Source organism: Chenopodium album, chromosome 18 (genome assembly GCF_948465745.1).
Source record: "Chenopodium album chromosome 18, dcCheAlbu1.1, whole genome shotgun sequence".
NCBI classification, from domain to species: Eukaryota; Viridiplantae; Streptophyta; class Magnoliopsida; order Caryophyllales; family Amaranthaceae; genus Chenopodium; species Chenopodium album.
In genome coordinates, this window is record NC_137851.1 from 30174178 (window position 1) to 30188639 (window position 14462).

The 14462-nt window shown below is 35.8% G+C and overlaps 1 protein-coding gene across 1 annotated transcript; it reads right to left on the reverse strand.

Annotated features, from left to right (window-relative positions):
- Positions 1–5819: 5819 nt before the first annotated feature.
- On the reverse strand, positions 5820–14231 carry LOC145590761 (uncharacterized). Its single transcript, XM_081647162.1, has 7 exons — positions 14032–14231; positions 12731–13293; positions 11787–11947; positions 11474–11560; positions 10109–10365; positions 7286–7506; positions 5820–6345 (listed from the first exon to the last, which is right to left on the reverse strand). Exons 2-7 carry the CDS (start codon positions 13079–13081, stop codon positions 5992–5994), a joined length of 1431 nt encoding a protein of 476 aa, XP_081503288.1. The 5' UTR covers positions 13082–13293; positions 14032–14231; the 3' UTR covers positions 5820–5991.
- Between the last annotated feature and the right edge of the window lie 231 nt (positions 14232–14462).

Here is a 14462-nt window from a genome sequence, read left to right on the forward strand (position 1 = left end):
GTATTGTACAAATGATTTATTATTATAAACTAATTATCACGTAATTTGTTGTAGCTAAAATGGGAGACCTTATGAAAAGATAGTTCAGCATCTTAGATTTATCTGGAAAAAAATTTCTGGAATAGAAAGTAGATGCAATGATGAATTTGAAAGCTCAAGGCTTGGAGCACACTATTAAAGAAAATAAAAGTCCCTCTGGTCAAACAACTGATACTACCACTTTTACAATGACGGTTGTAAAACATATAACTGAACAAGATAAGGCAAAAGCCTTAGTGTTATTAAGGCATCATTTACATGAAGGCCTTAAAACCGAGTACATGATGGTTGAAGACCCCAAAGAATTATGGGATTGCCTTAATGAAAGTTTTGGACACCACAAAGGCATTATTTGACTTGACAAATTTACGGTTCCAGGATTTCAAATTTATAGTTGATTACAACTCAACCATACATGAGATTAGTATCTATATGAGATATTGTGATCATCCAGTCACCAATGAACAAATAATTGAAAAAACATTCACTACCTTCCATGCAAGCAACATGCTGTTGCAAGAACAATATCGTGAAAGAGGTTTCAAAAAGTTTAATGATTTAATGAGTGTATTTCTTGCTGCGGAACAAAATAGTGATTTTTAGTTGAAAAATCATAAGCTTAGACCAACTGCGTCTTTGGCCACTCATCATGAGACAAATGCAACAAATTCTTACCCACCCGAGACAAATACTATACGAAGAGGTAGACGTGGAAATTACAATGACCATGGAAATTATTGCGGACAAGGCTACGGACATGTTAGAAATAATTTTCAAAGAAACAGTAATTTTAAAAATTCTGAAAAACTGAAGGGACAGTCATCTGGAAGCCACAAACAAACTCCTTCAAAAGGAAAAGACACATGTTACAAATGTGGCATGACAAGGCATTGGGGACGTACTTGTCGTACGACCAAACATTTGGTAGACCTTTATCAGGCTTCTGTAAAAGGCAAAGAGAAAAACGCAGAAGCTAATTATGTTAATGAAGAAAATGCTCCTTGTCCTAGCCTTTATGTGTCTGATTATTTCATGGACAATGCTGAAATTGGAAATGATTTCATCTTTGGAGAAAATAACAATGCTTAGATTTCCCATCTACTAATGTAATATATATTATGTTTCAATGTATGTACTGTATTTTAATTTCTAGTCATGTAATTTTTATTTCTTTCATCAATAAAAGTTTGTATGATATTATTCTAAACTAATCTCATATTTACTTTATGAAGATATGGATATGCCTGAAGTTTTAGAGTCACCCAGAAAGAAAACTGGGAAGGCAGAGTGCCCGGGTGTTGTGAGGCTACGTCCCGCGATAGGAGTCTGAGTCCTACCGAAGTACTGATTCAGCCTATGACAAATTCTAGCGAAAAGACTTCTTGCTTGAGTGGCGGTCTTAAGGTAAACCTTTATTGTTCTTCCAAAGTTGTTGCCAATGAAGGAGTGGCTTTCTTCATCATAATACTCCATATGGCAGTGCAGGACCCTTAGCCATGTTGCTACAGTATTGATGCTTGATGGCTTTGGATCGAATGTCAATGCCTTTTGGACAGTGGAACAACACATACTATCTTAAAGCTGAGGATAGAAAATATTTTTCACAACTAAATTTGTTCAAAACAAATGTAAACACTATTTCCAAGTCATCCAAATTAGTTGAAGGATCTGGAAAGGCTTGTATAATGCTTTCAAATAGAACAAAATTGATAATCAATAATGCTTTATATTCGAGTAAATCTCGAAGAAATCTCATAAGCTTTAAAGATGTACGCCAAAATGGCTATCATTTAGAAAAAATGACAATATATCAAAAGGAGTACTTATGCCTCACGACAGAAAAATATGGCAAGAAACATGTATATGAGAAATTGCCAGCATATGCTTCGGGGTTATATCGTATAAACATACGACATGTGGAAATCAATATGAACCAGAAGTTAGATGACAAACATTTGATTATTTTATGGCAAGATCGTTTGGGACATCCAGCAACTGGGATGATGCAAAGAATAATAGCAAATTCAGTTGGACATTCAATAAGAAATGTAAAAATTCCTCGATAAGATGAATTAACATGCTTTGCATGTTCACTTGGCAAATTAATAATAAGGCCATCCATGAACAAAATTGCTACTGAAATTCAGGGAGATATTTGTGGGCCAATTAATCCGGCATGTGGACCATTTCGATATTTCATGGTTTTAATTGATGCTTCTACATGATGGTCACATGTTAGTCTACTCTCAAGTAGAAATGTTGCCATTGAAAAATTACTTGCCCAAATTATCAAATTAAGAGCTCAATTCCAGATCATACAATAAAGAAAATAAGACTTGACAATGCTGGGGAATTTACATCCCAAACATTTAATGATTATTGTATGTCAATTGGAATTCATGAACACCCAGTAGCTCATGTTCATACACAAAATGTTCTAGCTGCATTACTAATTAAGAGATTATAACTGATTGCAAGACCATTATTAATGAGGTCAAAATTGCCATCATCTGCTTGGGGACATGCTATAATACATGCAGCAGCACTAATTAGATTGAGACCTACAACTTGTTTGTGGTCGAGAACCAAGTATCTCACATCTAAAAATCTTTAGTTGTGATGTATATGTTTCCATTGCTCCACCCTCAACAAACAAAAATGGGTCTATAAAGAAGGTTGGGAATTTATGTCGGGTTTGAATCCCCCTCTATAATTACATATCTTGAACCATTGACTGGTGACTTATTTACGGTTAGATTTGCCGATCTGTCACTTTAATGAAACAGTATTCCCAACCTTAAGGGGAGAGAAAGTGGACCCACGCAAGAAAGAAATCGAACTTATTTGGAATGCAACACAGCTGTTGATGTTAGACCCGCGAACAAATATGTGTGAACAAGAAGTCAAGAAAATTGTTCATTACAAGGTGTTGCAAATCAATTGCCTGATGTATTTTTAGACACAAAGAAGGTGACAAAATCACATATATCAGCAGAAAATGCCCCTGCACGTATTGAAATTCCAACTGGCAATAAGGCCATAGAAAATGAATCTCAAGTACGCAGAAAGCGTGGGAGACCACTTAGTTTAAAAGATTCTAAACCAAGGAAGTTGAAAAGATTTGATGGAATAAAAAATGAGACTAAAGATGTTCCCCCGTCAGAAGGTCAAGAGAGACCAAATGTGGAGGAAAGTAAAGAAAATAATGATAGTCCAAAAGGGGATGAACAAGAAGACAACCCTACGAGAAATGCACAAGAAGTTCAAAACATTGATAACAATGAAATTTCAAAGAATTACGTCTCTACCAAGACTCGGTGGAATAGGAAAGATGTTTTGCAAATTCCATCGCAATCGACATTGTGTGTGATGAAAACGATGTTGAACCAAGAACAGTGGAAGAATGTCGACATAGGAGTGATAGGCCAAAGTGGAAGGAGGCAGTGCAAGCTGAGTTAAAGTGATCACTTGAAAAACGAGAAGTTTACGGAAAAATAATTCTTACATCAGCAGGTGTAAAACCCGTTGGATACAAATGGGTATTTGTGAGAAAACGTAATGAGAAAAATGAGATAGTTAGATACAAGGAAAGACTTGTAGCCCAACGATTTTCTCAAATTTTAAGGATCGATTATGAAGAAACATATTCTCCAGTAGTTAATGCATCTACATTAAGATTTCTGGTAAGTTTGACAGTCACAAAAGGACTGCAAATGCGATCAATGGATATAGTTACTGCGTATGGGTCACTAGATATAGACATTTACATGAAAATCCCTGAAGGACTAAAACTATCAGAAAACCATAAGTCTAGACAATTACTTTCCATAAAATTAAAAAGGTCACTTTATGGATTGAAATAATCTAGAAGGATGTGGTATAACTGTCTCAGTGGATACCTTATGAGAGAAGGGTTCAAAAACAATCAAATTAGTCCCTGTGCTTTCATAAAGCGATCACAATCAGGATTCGCTATTATTACAGTTTATGTTGATGATTTGAATATCATCAGAACCCCAAATGAACTTGAGAAAACTGCAAAATACTTGATAAAAGAATTTGAGATGAAAGACCTTGGGAAAACTAAATTTTGCCTTAGATCGCGAATTGAGCACCCGAGTCATGGTATTTTTGTCCATCAATTAAACTATACATAAAGAGTTTTGAAAACTTCATGGACAAAGCAACTCCAATTAAATTCCCAATGGTTGTTCGTTCTTTGAATATGAAAAGTGATCTATTCAGACCCCGAGAAGAAAATGAAAAAATTCTGGGTCTAGAAATACCATACTTAAGTGCAATTGGAGCCTTAATGTACTTAGCTAACAACACTAGACCCAATATATCTTTCTCTGTGAACTTGTTATCCAGGTACAACAATGAATGCACCGACATATAAGCATTGGAAGGGAGTCCGACACTTGCTCCGGTACCTACGTGGGAAACAAGACCTTGGTTTATATTATCAATCGAAACAAGATGCTACCCTCATTGGGTATGCCGACGATAGACTTATCGGATCCTCAAAATGCCAAGTCAAAAAATGGAAATCTGTTCACTTATGGCACCACTGCAATATCACGGAAATCAACAAAGCACACATTGACTACGACATCCTCAAATCATGCAGAGTTGATAGCTCTTTATGATGCAGGACGAGAATGTGTATGGCTGAGGTTGATGATTAGTAATATCTAAGAAGAGTGTGGAATGAACGCAATAATAGAAAATCCAACCATCATCTTTGAAGACAATGCAGCATGCATCTCTCAAGTAACTGAGGGATATATTAAGGGAGATAGAACAAAACATATATCCCCTAAACTATTCTTCACACATGATCTGCAAAAGGATGAGGAAATAGATATCCAGCAAATTCAGTCTTGTAATTTAACAACCTTGCTAACTGTTCACCAAATCACTTCCTTCGAAGAAATTTGAGCAATTAGTTCACGAAATCAGAATGCAACATCTTTGTGAACTATGTTGAAATCAGGGGGAGTATTATATGCACTGCACTCATTTTCCCTTCGATCAGGTTTTTATCCCACTGGGTTTTTCCTGACAAGGTTTTTAATGAGGCAATATACCAAAGCATATAATACAATATAGTTGTACTCTTATTCCCTAGCTATGGTTTTATCCCAAAGGGTTTTACCTAACAAGGTTTTTAATGAGACAACCCCATTTCATGTGAACGTTTAAGGGGGGGTGTTGAAGAAAATAACAAAATGAAGTTCACATGTGTAATTTCTTAGTACATCAATTATATGCACAAGTACAATAAGAGGACAATCATTTGTGTATTTTATTATAAATATTTGGCTATATAATGAGCATTTACGTAGTAGCATACTATTACAATTTTTCACCCATCTTCTTTTACTCCTTTACTTCTCTTTTCATTGATCAAACTTTCTATCGGTGAAACTTTAACATGGCATAATTAGAAAGTAAAAATATAGTATATAGTCTTGCCTCTTTTTAAAGAATTTTTCTTAGCATTATTTCAGGTGAATTATTGGAGTGAATTTACCTGAAATGTGTCTGGAAAAACTTAGGAAAAGGATAATTTAATCTGACATTATTTATGAAATAATTCAAAATTGGGAAAAATCCCATTAAATTTTCCTACAATTTATTAGACACATAAATACATGATGAAGAAGCTGAGAATATTCATCATTGCATAAGGCATATACTATCCTTTTGAGACTAGATTAAATTCGAATATTCACAAGAATACTGAAACAAGTGAACTATTTCAAAAGAAGCCAAAATTAAACATAAGTGTGGCCTGAAACCTGCATGACTTTATTTTGGAAGCAACCATACCATCCAATCTGGAACATTTTATTCCCGACTCCTTCCACTGTATACAGTTTCTATACACGAAAGATATAACTTCTGTCCCATCACAAAGGCATCAAAAACAGGTTAAGGTATTACAGTTTACCAACCAACTCTTTTGTACAGATTTATGCCTTCCAGGCTATGAAACTGAACAGTCAAAACAATGTATAGCAGCAGAAGGAGAAGGCCGATAATGACGCTTTTCAATACTTTATCACATTTAATAGATTCAAAGTCATCAGCGCGGTAAGCAGGATGGGATGAAACATTCTCACCCTCATATTCTACAATCGGTCCAACAGCATTACTCTCTTTACCAATAGAGTTTGAGCATCTTGGGCACGAGCAGTCACCGCCCAGGAATGAAGGAAGCGCCTGAAGATACTCTGACAAAACCTTTTGGTAGTCCTCCCCCAAAATTCGAAGTTTCCGCCTTGTTCCTGGTCTCAACACCTGGTAACAGCACAAAACAGTATTGACTCAACCGCAGATAGAATTTGGTTTCCTTCTGAATGAAAAGGGATTGAAGCTGAAATTGTTCGATAACAACTCAGGTAACCCACTGAGACCAAACTCTAAAGTTATCCACTTATATTACTTTTTTATTAACAGGCCAAAGTTGTCAATAATTTAACCCAAAAGCTACAGTGCTCCCATCTATGGGGCATATGCAATCTGTAAAACCCTTGATCAAAATAGTATTTTATGACCTACTACACAACAGATGACACTTATATTACAACAGTACATAGGCAAATGCTCACTTTCTGAAAACATTAAGGAGAATCCGGAGTGTATGCCCCATTTCTCAGTTGATCACACTTTAAACCATTCCAAATTCAAATTACATTGTGTGGGCTAGTAACTAACTAAAGTCTCAATCTTTGTATTTTCCATATGTATTGGTAAAATAAGATTTTGAGTAAAACTTCATAACGCATAGCTTATTTTTCCAATAAAAAATAACCAAGATGAGTCCTTCTATCTATCATTTAAGGTCTCATTGAGATATAGGCCCTGTTGGCCTGCTACATCCCGATCCTCATATACGAGTAGTGGAATTCAGAAGAAGTAGCAGTAGCAAAATCATCATACCCCTGTTGTCCCACACTAGAACATATAAACACTGAATCCCTGGAAATCCTAAATATTTTGTACGAGTATGTGCATACGTGCAAAGTTAATTGATGCAATAGATGGTTGGCATAAAGGTTTAGACATAACCCTTCCTTGCCACTGATTGTAATAACTGTCTCTTTACAGCACAAATATCAGATACCCATACTTCAGATTATAATAATCTGACAAGTGTATAATGTAATAATGACACTGGAAACCATACATAAAGCATGTAGGAAGAGATAACGGCATGAATAACATCAGAACAGCTCACCTGAAAAAGTGTTTGTGCAATAACACGAGCGATGGGAGGCAGTCGTACAACAAATAAAGCAGCAAGCCGATTTGGATAATGGTCTTGCAAAAGCATAGCACAGGATCTCATCATGTGTATAGGGAAACCAAATGGACTTAATCCGTCACAGTCCATCAGTACTGTGAGTACAGGATCTTCTGCATGAACTAGGTGGAGAATCCCATACTCTATCTGAGAAACTAATCAATCAATCAATCAATCAATCAAAGCCTTAATCCCAAAAGTGGGGTCGGCTAACATGAACCAAATTTGATTATTCCGTGTAGTCATCAACATAAATCTTTCTCCTCCATCCCTTACGATCCAAAACTTCATCCTCACGTAAATCCATGCACTTCATATCCTTCCTCACTCCTTCCAACCAAGTCATCTTTGGTCTCCCTCTTCCTCGTTTAATCCCTCCATGGTCCCACTCTTCCACTCTTCGCACCGGTGCACCCTCGGGTCTCCGTCTTACATGTCCAAACCAACGCAGACGATTTTCCCTTAATTTATCTACAATGCCCGCCACACCTACTTTCTTGCGAATAACCTCATTTCTGATTCTATCTCTTAAAGTGTTTCCACACATCCACCTTAACATGCGCATTTCCGTAACCTCCATCTTTTTAATATGCTCTTTCTTAGAAGCCCAACATTCTGTACCATAGAGCAACACTGGTCTTATGGCAGTCCTGTAGAATTTTCCCTTCAACTTTAAGGGAATGCTGCGGTCGCATAGCACTCCCGTGGCCGCTCTCCATTTAAGCCACCCTGACTTAATCCTGTGGGTCACGTCTTGATCAATGTCACCATTCTTCTGGATGATCGACCCTAGGTACTTAAAACATTCACTCATGGTCAAATCCTTTCCATCCAAACTCACCACTTCATTGCTTGTCCCCCTCTGAGTGCCAAAACGACATACCAAATATTCAGTCTTACTCCGACTTAGCTTAAACCCTCTAGATTCCAACCTAGAGGGTTTAAGCTAAGTCGGATGAGAAACTAATGAAGAAGAAAAAGTAAGCAATCAAAGTTTACTCTTAAAATAAAAAAAATAAAAAATAAAAAAAAAATTGCAGTGCTGATAGTATATATTCCCAATCTCCCATGCTAGTTGCATAGTGTCGGCCTATTGTTTATCCCTTAATGTGCCCTAGGAAATTGACTTTGCCCCATGTCAATTTTGAACAGTTTGGGACGTACTATAATGAATTTCCAATCACACGTTATTGCCATAGGATTTTGCTTGAGTTATTCTAGGCCAACTAGCTACAAGAAATAATATCTAATGAAAAATAAAAGCAACATGTGAAAGTCAAAAGAATGTTTTAAGTTGCAAGTCTTGCAACCACTTCTTCTAGGCTAGACATGGGTATTAAATACAGCTGTGTATCAAGATCCTATACAGTAATTCTATATCTCAAGGACGCTAAGGCACTATCACAAAGTGGACGTGCAGGAAGAGCATGTCATTATAAACTAAAAAAAAAAAAAGACAGTACAGTTTGTTTTTAATATCGCAGCATTAAAGGTATAGCCCGTATAGGAGAAGCATATTAAAAAGAAGAGTAAAAAGTACAATGCTGAAATCAAAGTGGAAAACGAAAGTAAGTGGAGGAACTAAAAATTGACCAATCAAGGTATTTTTTTATAAGGCAAAAGCTAACGAACGCCCCGGGGGCGTTGGATAAGCTAGCTAAAAATAGAAAGATTAAATTAAAATGAACATTAATTACACCGATCGACGCGTGATTTTGTCATGCTTTCCCAAATTAATTCCATTTTAGGTAATATTTTAAATGCTTATACAACGCTCCAGGGGCGTTCGTTAACAAGATCCTTTTTATAATTAAGGGAAACAGGGAAATGTTAACCACTTAACCTTACTTTATCTAATAAAAAAGTTGCCCCTTTCTAATATAACCATATAATCTGAGCTAAAACTAGAGGCTGCAGACACCCCCCCCCCCACACAACCTCCTCTCTCCTCCGGTTCTTCACCCTATTATCATCCCTCTCTCCCCTGCCTCCAGCACCATCTCAAAGGGTCAGAGTTCTTTGGGATGGTCTTGAGACCCCCTTTTCTGCTCAGAACATGCTGAGGCAATGAATCAGTCAATACAAAATCCTTTGAGGGTAGTTGTATCTGAGTTCAAAATAAACGACAAAACACTATAATGTTCTGCCTATCTGATCACTGAAAAGAGACAAAATTACAAGAAGTCGAGCAACATATATAAATAGCTCCCACACAAATTTAATGCAGCTGATATTAATTCCAAACAAGCAACTCCAATCCTGATAGAACTGAAGTATTCCAAATTTAAATTTAGGAAATGTCAATAAGTCAATATCAACATTGTTCTGTTTAATGTCTCATAGGAGCCTTTTGGTTGAACATAGGAAGTAATACTTCCTAGAAAGTTATATTTTACACGTAGTTCTAATTTCTAAGAAATTAATAACGTTAATTGGTTGATCATGGAAGTACCGAAGTTCTGTTACACAAGGTGGACTAGATAAACAACTTCCTCCATTTTGTGGGATATTGAACTACCTTGATATGTGTGTTTTTTTTAATAGTATAAATAAGCACATAATGGAATAAAATCAAAGTATCAGACAAAAATAAAAGCAACTCGAATTTGTCAGTGACATAAAAATATATGCGGAGTACAAAATACGTTTTAAACTATTCTCAACTTTGAAGAAACTCTGAGAGTCTGTTGTCAATCAAGAAAGGAAAAATATATTGTGCTACACAATAACAAGCATTACTATGTTTTATATTCATACCAAGTACTTCAGGCAAGCGATATCTTTCCCCAGACATCATAAAAGAGCATGCAGCTTGAACACGAACAATTAAGCAAGGGTGTCTCTTAACATCATATCCATGCCAAAACACCATCTCCGACCATTCTTCAAGCTCTTGCACCGACATAAACCTATAATTTTGCCTCCAGTTGATTGTTCTTTTGACCGAAGATAAGAATCTTGAGAAATCACCTTTTGCAACATGATATAATCTACGAAGGTCATCCTCGGTAATCCTGTAGAAAGGTTACATCAACATTTTTATAAAAAATCTTCCTTGTTGCCTAAAATGGAAAATTTTCCCACTCAAACATGCGAAAAGGACTCCTCCACTAAATCTATTTCTTTCACACTCTCAGCCCCCATCCTACCAAACTCCATAATGTGTAGGTCTAAACCTAAAATGAAGATTATTTGAGGACGGAGGGAGTACTTTGTATGGCAGAACATGCAGCACAGTTGCAAGTCTTGCAACCACAAGCTCGTCAACCATATTATCTCAATTTCTATATTATGTACGATTCTACAACTATGCCTTCCCTACTCAATTTGGGTTTACGCAGATTTTTTACGAGATGGAAAAATAAATAAAATAAATAAACACTTCTCTTGAGGTAAACTATTGCCAATGGCTTGTTCTTTCTCCAACATTTTCCTAAAAATGGCATATCATAGTTAACATACTAAATCATCGTTTGTTACTGTGGTTCATCTGATTTTGTTTAAACTTATATTATATTGTCTGAACTTACATTATTTTGACTGAACTTATTTTACCTAAATTTATACTTGTATGATATTATCTGAATTAATATGAAATTTTCTGAAAAACTTAAATATTCTGAACTTATCTATATGTACTTTTCCTTAACATATTTTGTCATCTCTAAGCCACCTTAAAAAAAATAAAAATAGAAACACAGCCACAGCCACAGCAGCAACAGGATTGAATTTGCACAACAGCCAAAATGGAAAATTTTGGCAATCAATGGTCTTTCAGTTTTGAGGGTAATGGAGGTTGAAGGTTACAGTAGTCATGATAATTTAATAACATGGCGATCTTTTAGCCTTGCACCATGGTTCAGGGCTTCAGGCATAACAAGTTTTACATATGCACAGTCATTTATAGGAAAGCCATACATAGAAGTACAGAATCAATTTATTTTATGACTATGAGCAAGTTGTTTTAATACCACTATACTCAAATATTCGAGCAGGAAAGCAAGCAAGAAAGAAAGAAAGTAAGATGGGAGTATAAAGGATTTCTCTTTAAAGCCTAGGCACTAAATTGATAGTAGGAACAGCTACAAAACCATAAAAGTATCATAAATGAAATGTAATCACCTCTCTGGCAAAACAATTCCCTCCTTTTCTAGCTCAGCAAAAAGTTGCAACATCCATTTCTCCGGGGCTTGAATTTCAATTACTCCGCTGTCAGGTATCATAAACAAAACAAAAGAAAGAAGGTAATGAGTGTAAAATGGAAAGTGTAAAGATAATTTTGGGACGACTCCAAAAAGTGAAAGAGAGAAGATAGTGATGGAAAATCATGGGATGGAGAAGTAACTCTTTGAGAGCTGAATAGAATACAAGTATGATGAAAGTCAAAAGTAGAAACACATCAGAATGATATCCGAAAATTTGCAACATTGATCACCTTGAATCTGATGCTACATTGGTCAAGGAATCAGCTTGTGGATCAGTCCTTGGCTGAAAAGCATCTGAAGATTCTGAATTTCCTGGATCTTCTTCAACATTGTCTGATTGATTAGAGAAGGGTGTCGCAACTGAGAGAAGTAAAAGTGGTCTCGATAAAACCTATCACAAAACAACATGATTGTAGAAAAATAAATCAAATCAAAGAATATCAAATCAGACCTATACGCAAGAAGAACTAATAATAGCAACTTTCTCTAAAAACAAGTAAAAAGCAGCATCCCAAGGAAAAAGCTTTCAGCTTACAAGAGATAAAAACACAGTGTTCAATTTGCTCACTATGAGTTACTCTCCTACAAAAGCCATTAAATAATTTCTCTTCAGCATACAGGTTCATGCTTGGGGATGTGTTGGTACAAGCACTAAGGAATTTTTTCAACGATCAGTTCACCATTCAAAGTTCATCAATTAAACTGTGGGAGCCTAAAAAGACTTTTTAAACAGACTCATCCCTCTGTCTTGTTTCTCCCTTTTTCTCTTTTTAAGTTCCTTGGATTTCTTGAGGATTTTTTGTTCTTTTTAGCCTATTTCTCATACTGCAAGACTGAATAATGCGAACAGCCCAACAATTCAAAGATATCTCCATCAAATGAACTGTTGTTTAGGATAGCAGAAAATATAAGTAAGCAAATACACAAGAATGCCGCCAATGTGACAATAAATCCTTTTGACGCACCTGATATCGTATTGTACTAATTAGAGATGCAAACACAGAAAGCTTCCTTTAACTTCAACCATGTAACCCTTTTCTATATTGAAGGCTTGAAGCTCTCAGGAGTTTCAATTAATGTATAGAAACCTAAGGTTGTATCGTATATGATTTTATAAAATAAATCACACCATTAAGTACAAGACACACATATGCCTTAAGAGTAGCGGACCAACCTGCATGGACTTTACCAAACCCCTAAATAATCCCCACTTCTGAATCCACTTAAGCGGGGGTAAACAAAGAAATTGCAAAGCCTGAAGACTGCGCCACAAGAACGGACAATGAGCCTGAGAAAACCTCCTCACTGCCTCCAGAACTGCAACTTTCAGGAGGAAAAGTCCAGCTTCAGTGAAAGTGGCCTTGCCCAATATATTTTTTTCCACATTCACAATACGTTGCAAAGCTTTCATTGAGTTCTTTGGGATGGACGCAACCAAACATTTAAAGGGTGGAGTTTTTCCACAAACCACAATACGCTTGAGCCCCTTTCTATTATTATCAGGAGCACCCAAGGAATCCTCCATCGACAATGCTAAAAAAATTCTAACTCACTTTCCCCACAAGCACACTCAAGAAGTCAATTCACAACATGAAAAATAGGTTAGCAACACCTCAGATTCAGAATCCATATTGAGATGTGTTTTTACAAGCAGCGTACCCAAAATCAAGAATTCAAATCCTGATTGTCATATAAAACCCTCATCCCTGACGGAGATATCATATTCATCAGCATCAACTGCCACACGCACGGACAAAAAACGAACACATGTCAGAAGAAAACTTCATCTAAATTAACAAAATCTCTGCTTACAGAAAATAAATAACATTGAATTACCTAAATTCTTAAGATTATTCTGGCCTTTGGAAATACACCAAGTTTACGCAAGATAATTCATCAAAACCATTTTGCTAGGAAACAAAAATTCATCACTGACTCAGCTAGTTAAAAACCTAAAAAGCGCGAAAATTGCTAAGATATCGTAGGCAATTGTTGATTTGTATTCCAAATTCTATCCAATGTCAATGAGTTGATTTACTAGAATGAGTATATAGCTAAATTGACATAGCCTACTAATAATATTGGATAATCAAGTTTTCAAAATCTTAAGGATACCTACAATGCTTAAGTTGATAAATGGAGTACAATTTATTCAATCATCATAATTTTCAACTCCAAACAAACAAATACACTTCTAAATTATCAGAATAAACTCACCAAAAAAACCATTATTCATCAATCACACACAATTCAATCCCACCCAAAATAAAAATTTATAGGAAATATACATATCAAAGATAATTAGACAAAATCTACAAGAAGAAGAAAGAAGAAATACAAAACTAAATATTGGGGTAATGAATTTGAAAACCTAATTAGAAAATTACTGGGAATTAAGAAAAATTGAAAGCAAAGTAAGGAATAAATATGCTGATAAAATTATCAAAGAATATCAAATTAGGAATAATAACTAACCAATATTAAGTGATGGATTCGAATTATTCAGAAGAAAGGTGGAACAATTTGGCAAATTTGTGAATTGGGTTAAGGTTAAGGTTTTTGATGAAATTGGGGAAAATTTTGGTAATATGGCAAGAATTTGGAAATTCCAGTTTGCATGTACTTCTTGAGAAAAAGAGAGAGACCCAGCGAATTGAAGTGAGACAAAGACAAAGGATTGTGTTACCTTCAAGTGTTCGACCCGCCAATTATGGAGTGAATATTACCAGAAAAATGGGTTGGGCATCTTTGTTTAGAAAGTCGGCCCATGTGAATCATGAGTCTCGACCTGGCAAAACTAACCCATAAGTTACCCAATCCGTGATACGGAGTACTCGATTTTAAATTCTAAGTTTTACCTGAAATCAATTGACCTCATCTAAACTGACCCGTTTTGAGCCGAACTG

Excerpts from the sequence above, each read along its gene's own strand:
- LOC145590761 (XM_081647162.1), bottom strand. The coding sequence starts at position 13,081 with ATGGAGGATTCCTTGGGTGCTCCTGATAATAATAGAAAGGGGCTCAAG. Across the intron at positions 11,948-12,730 it reads GTTTGGTAAAGTCCATGCAG|GTTTTATCGAGACCACTTTT; the intron begins GTTGGTCCGCTA and ends GTTTTGTGATAG. Across the intron at positions 6,346-7,285 it reads TTGCACAAACACTTTTTCAG|GTGTTGAGACCAGGAACAAG; the intron begins GTGAGCTGTTCT and ends TGCTGTTACCAG.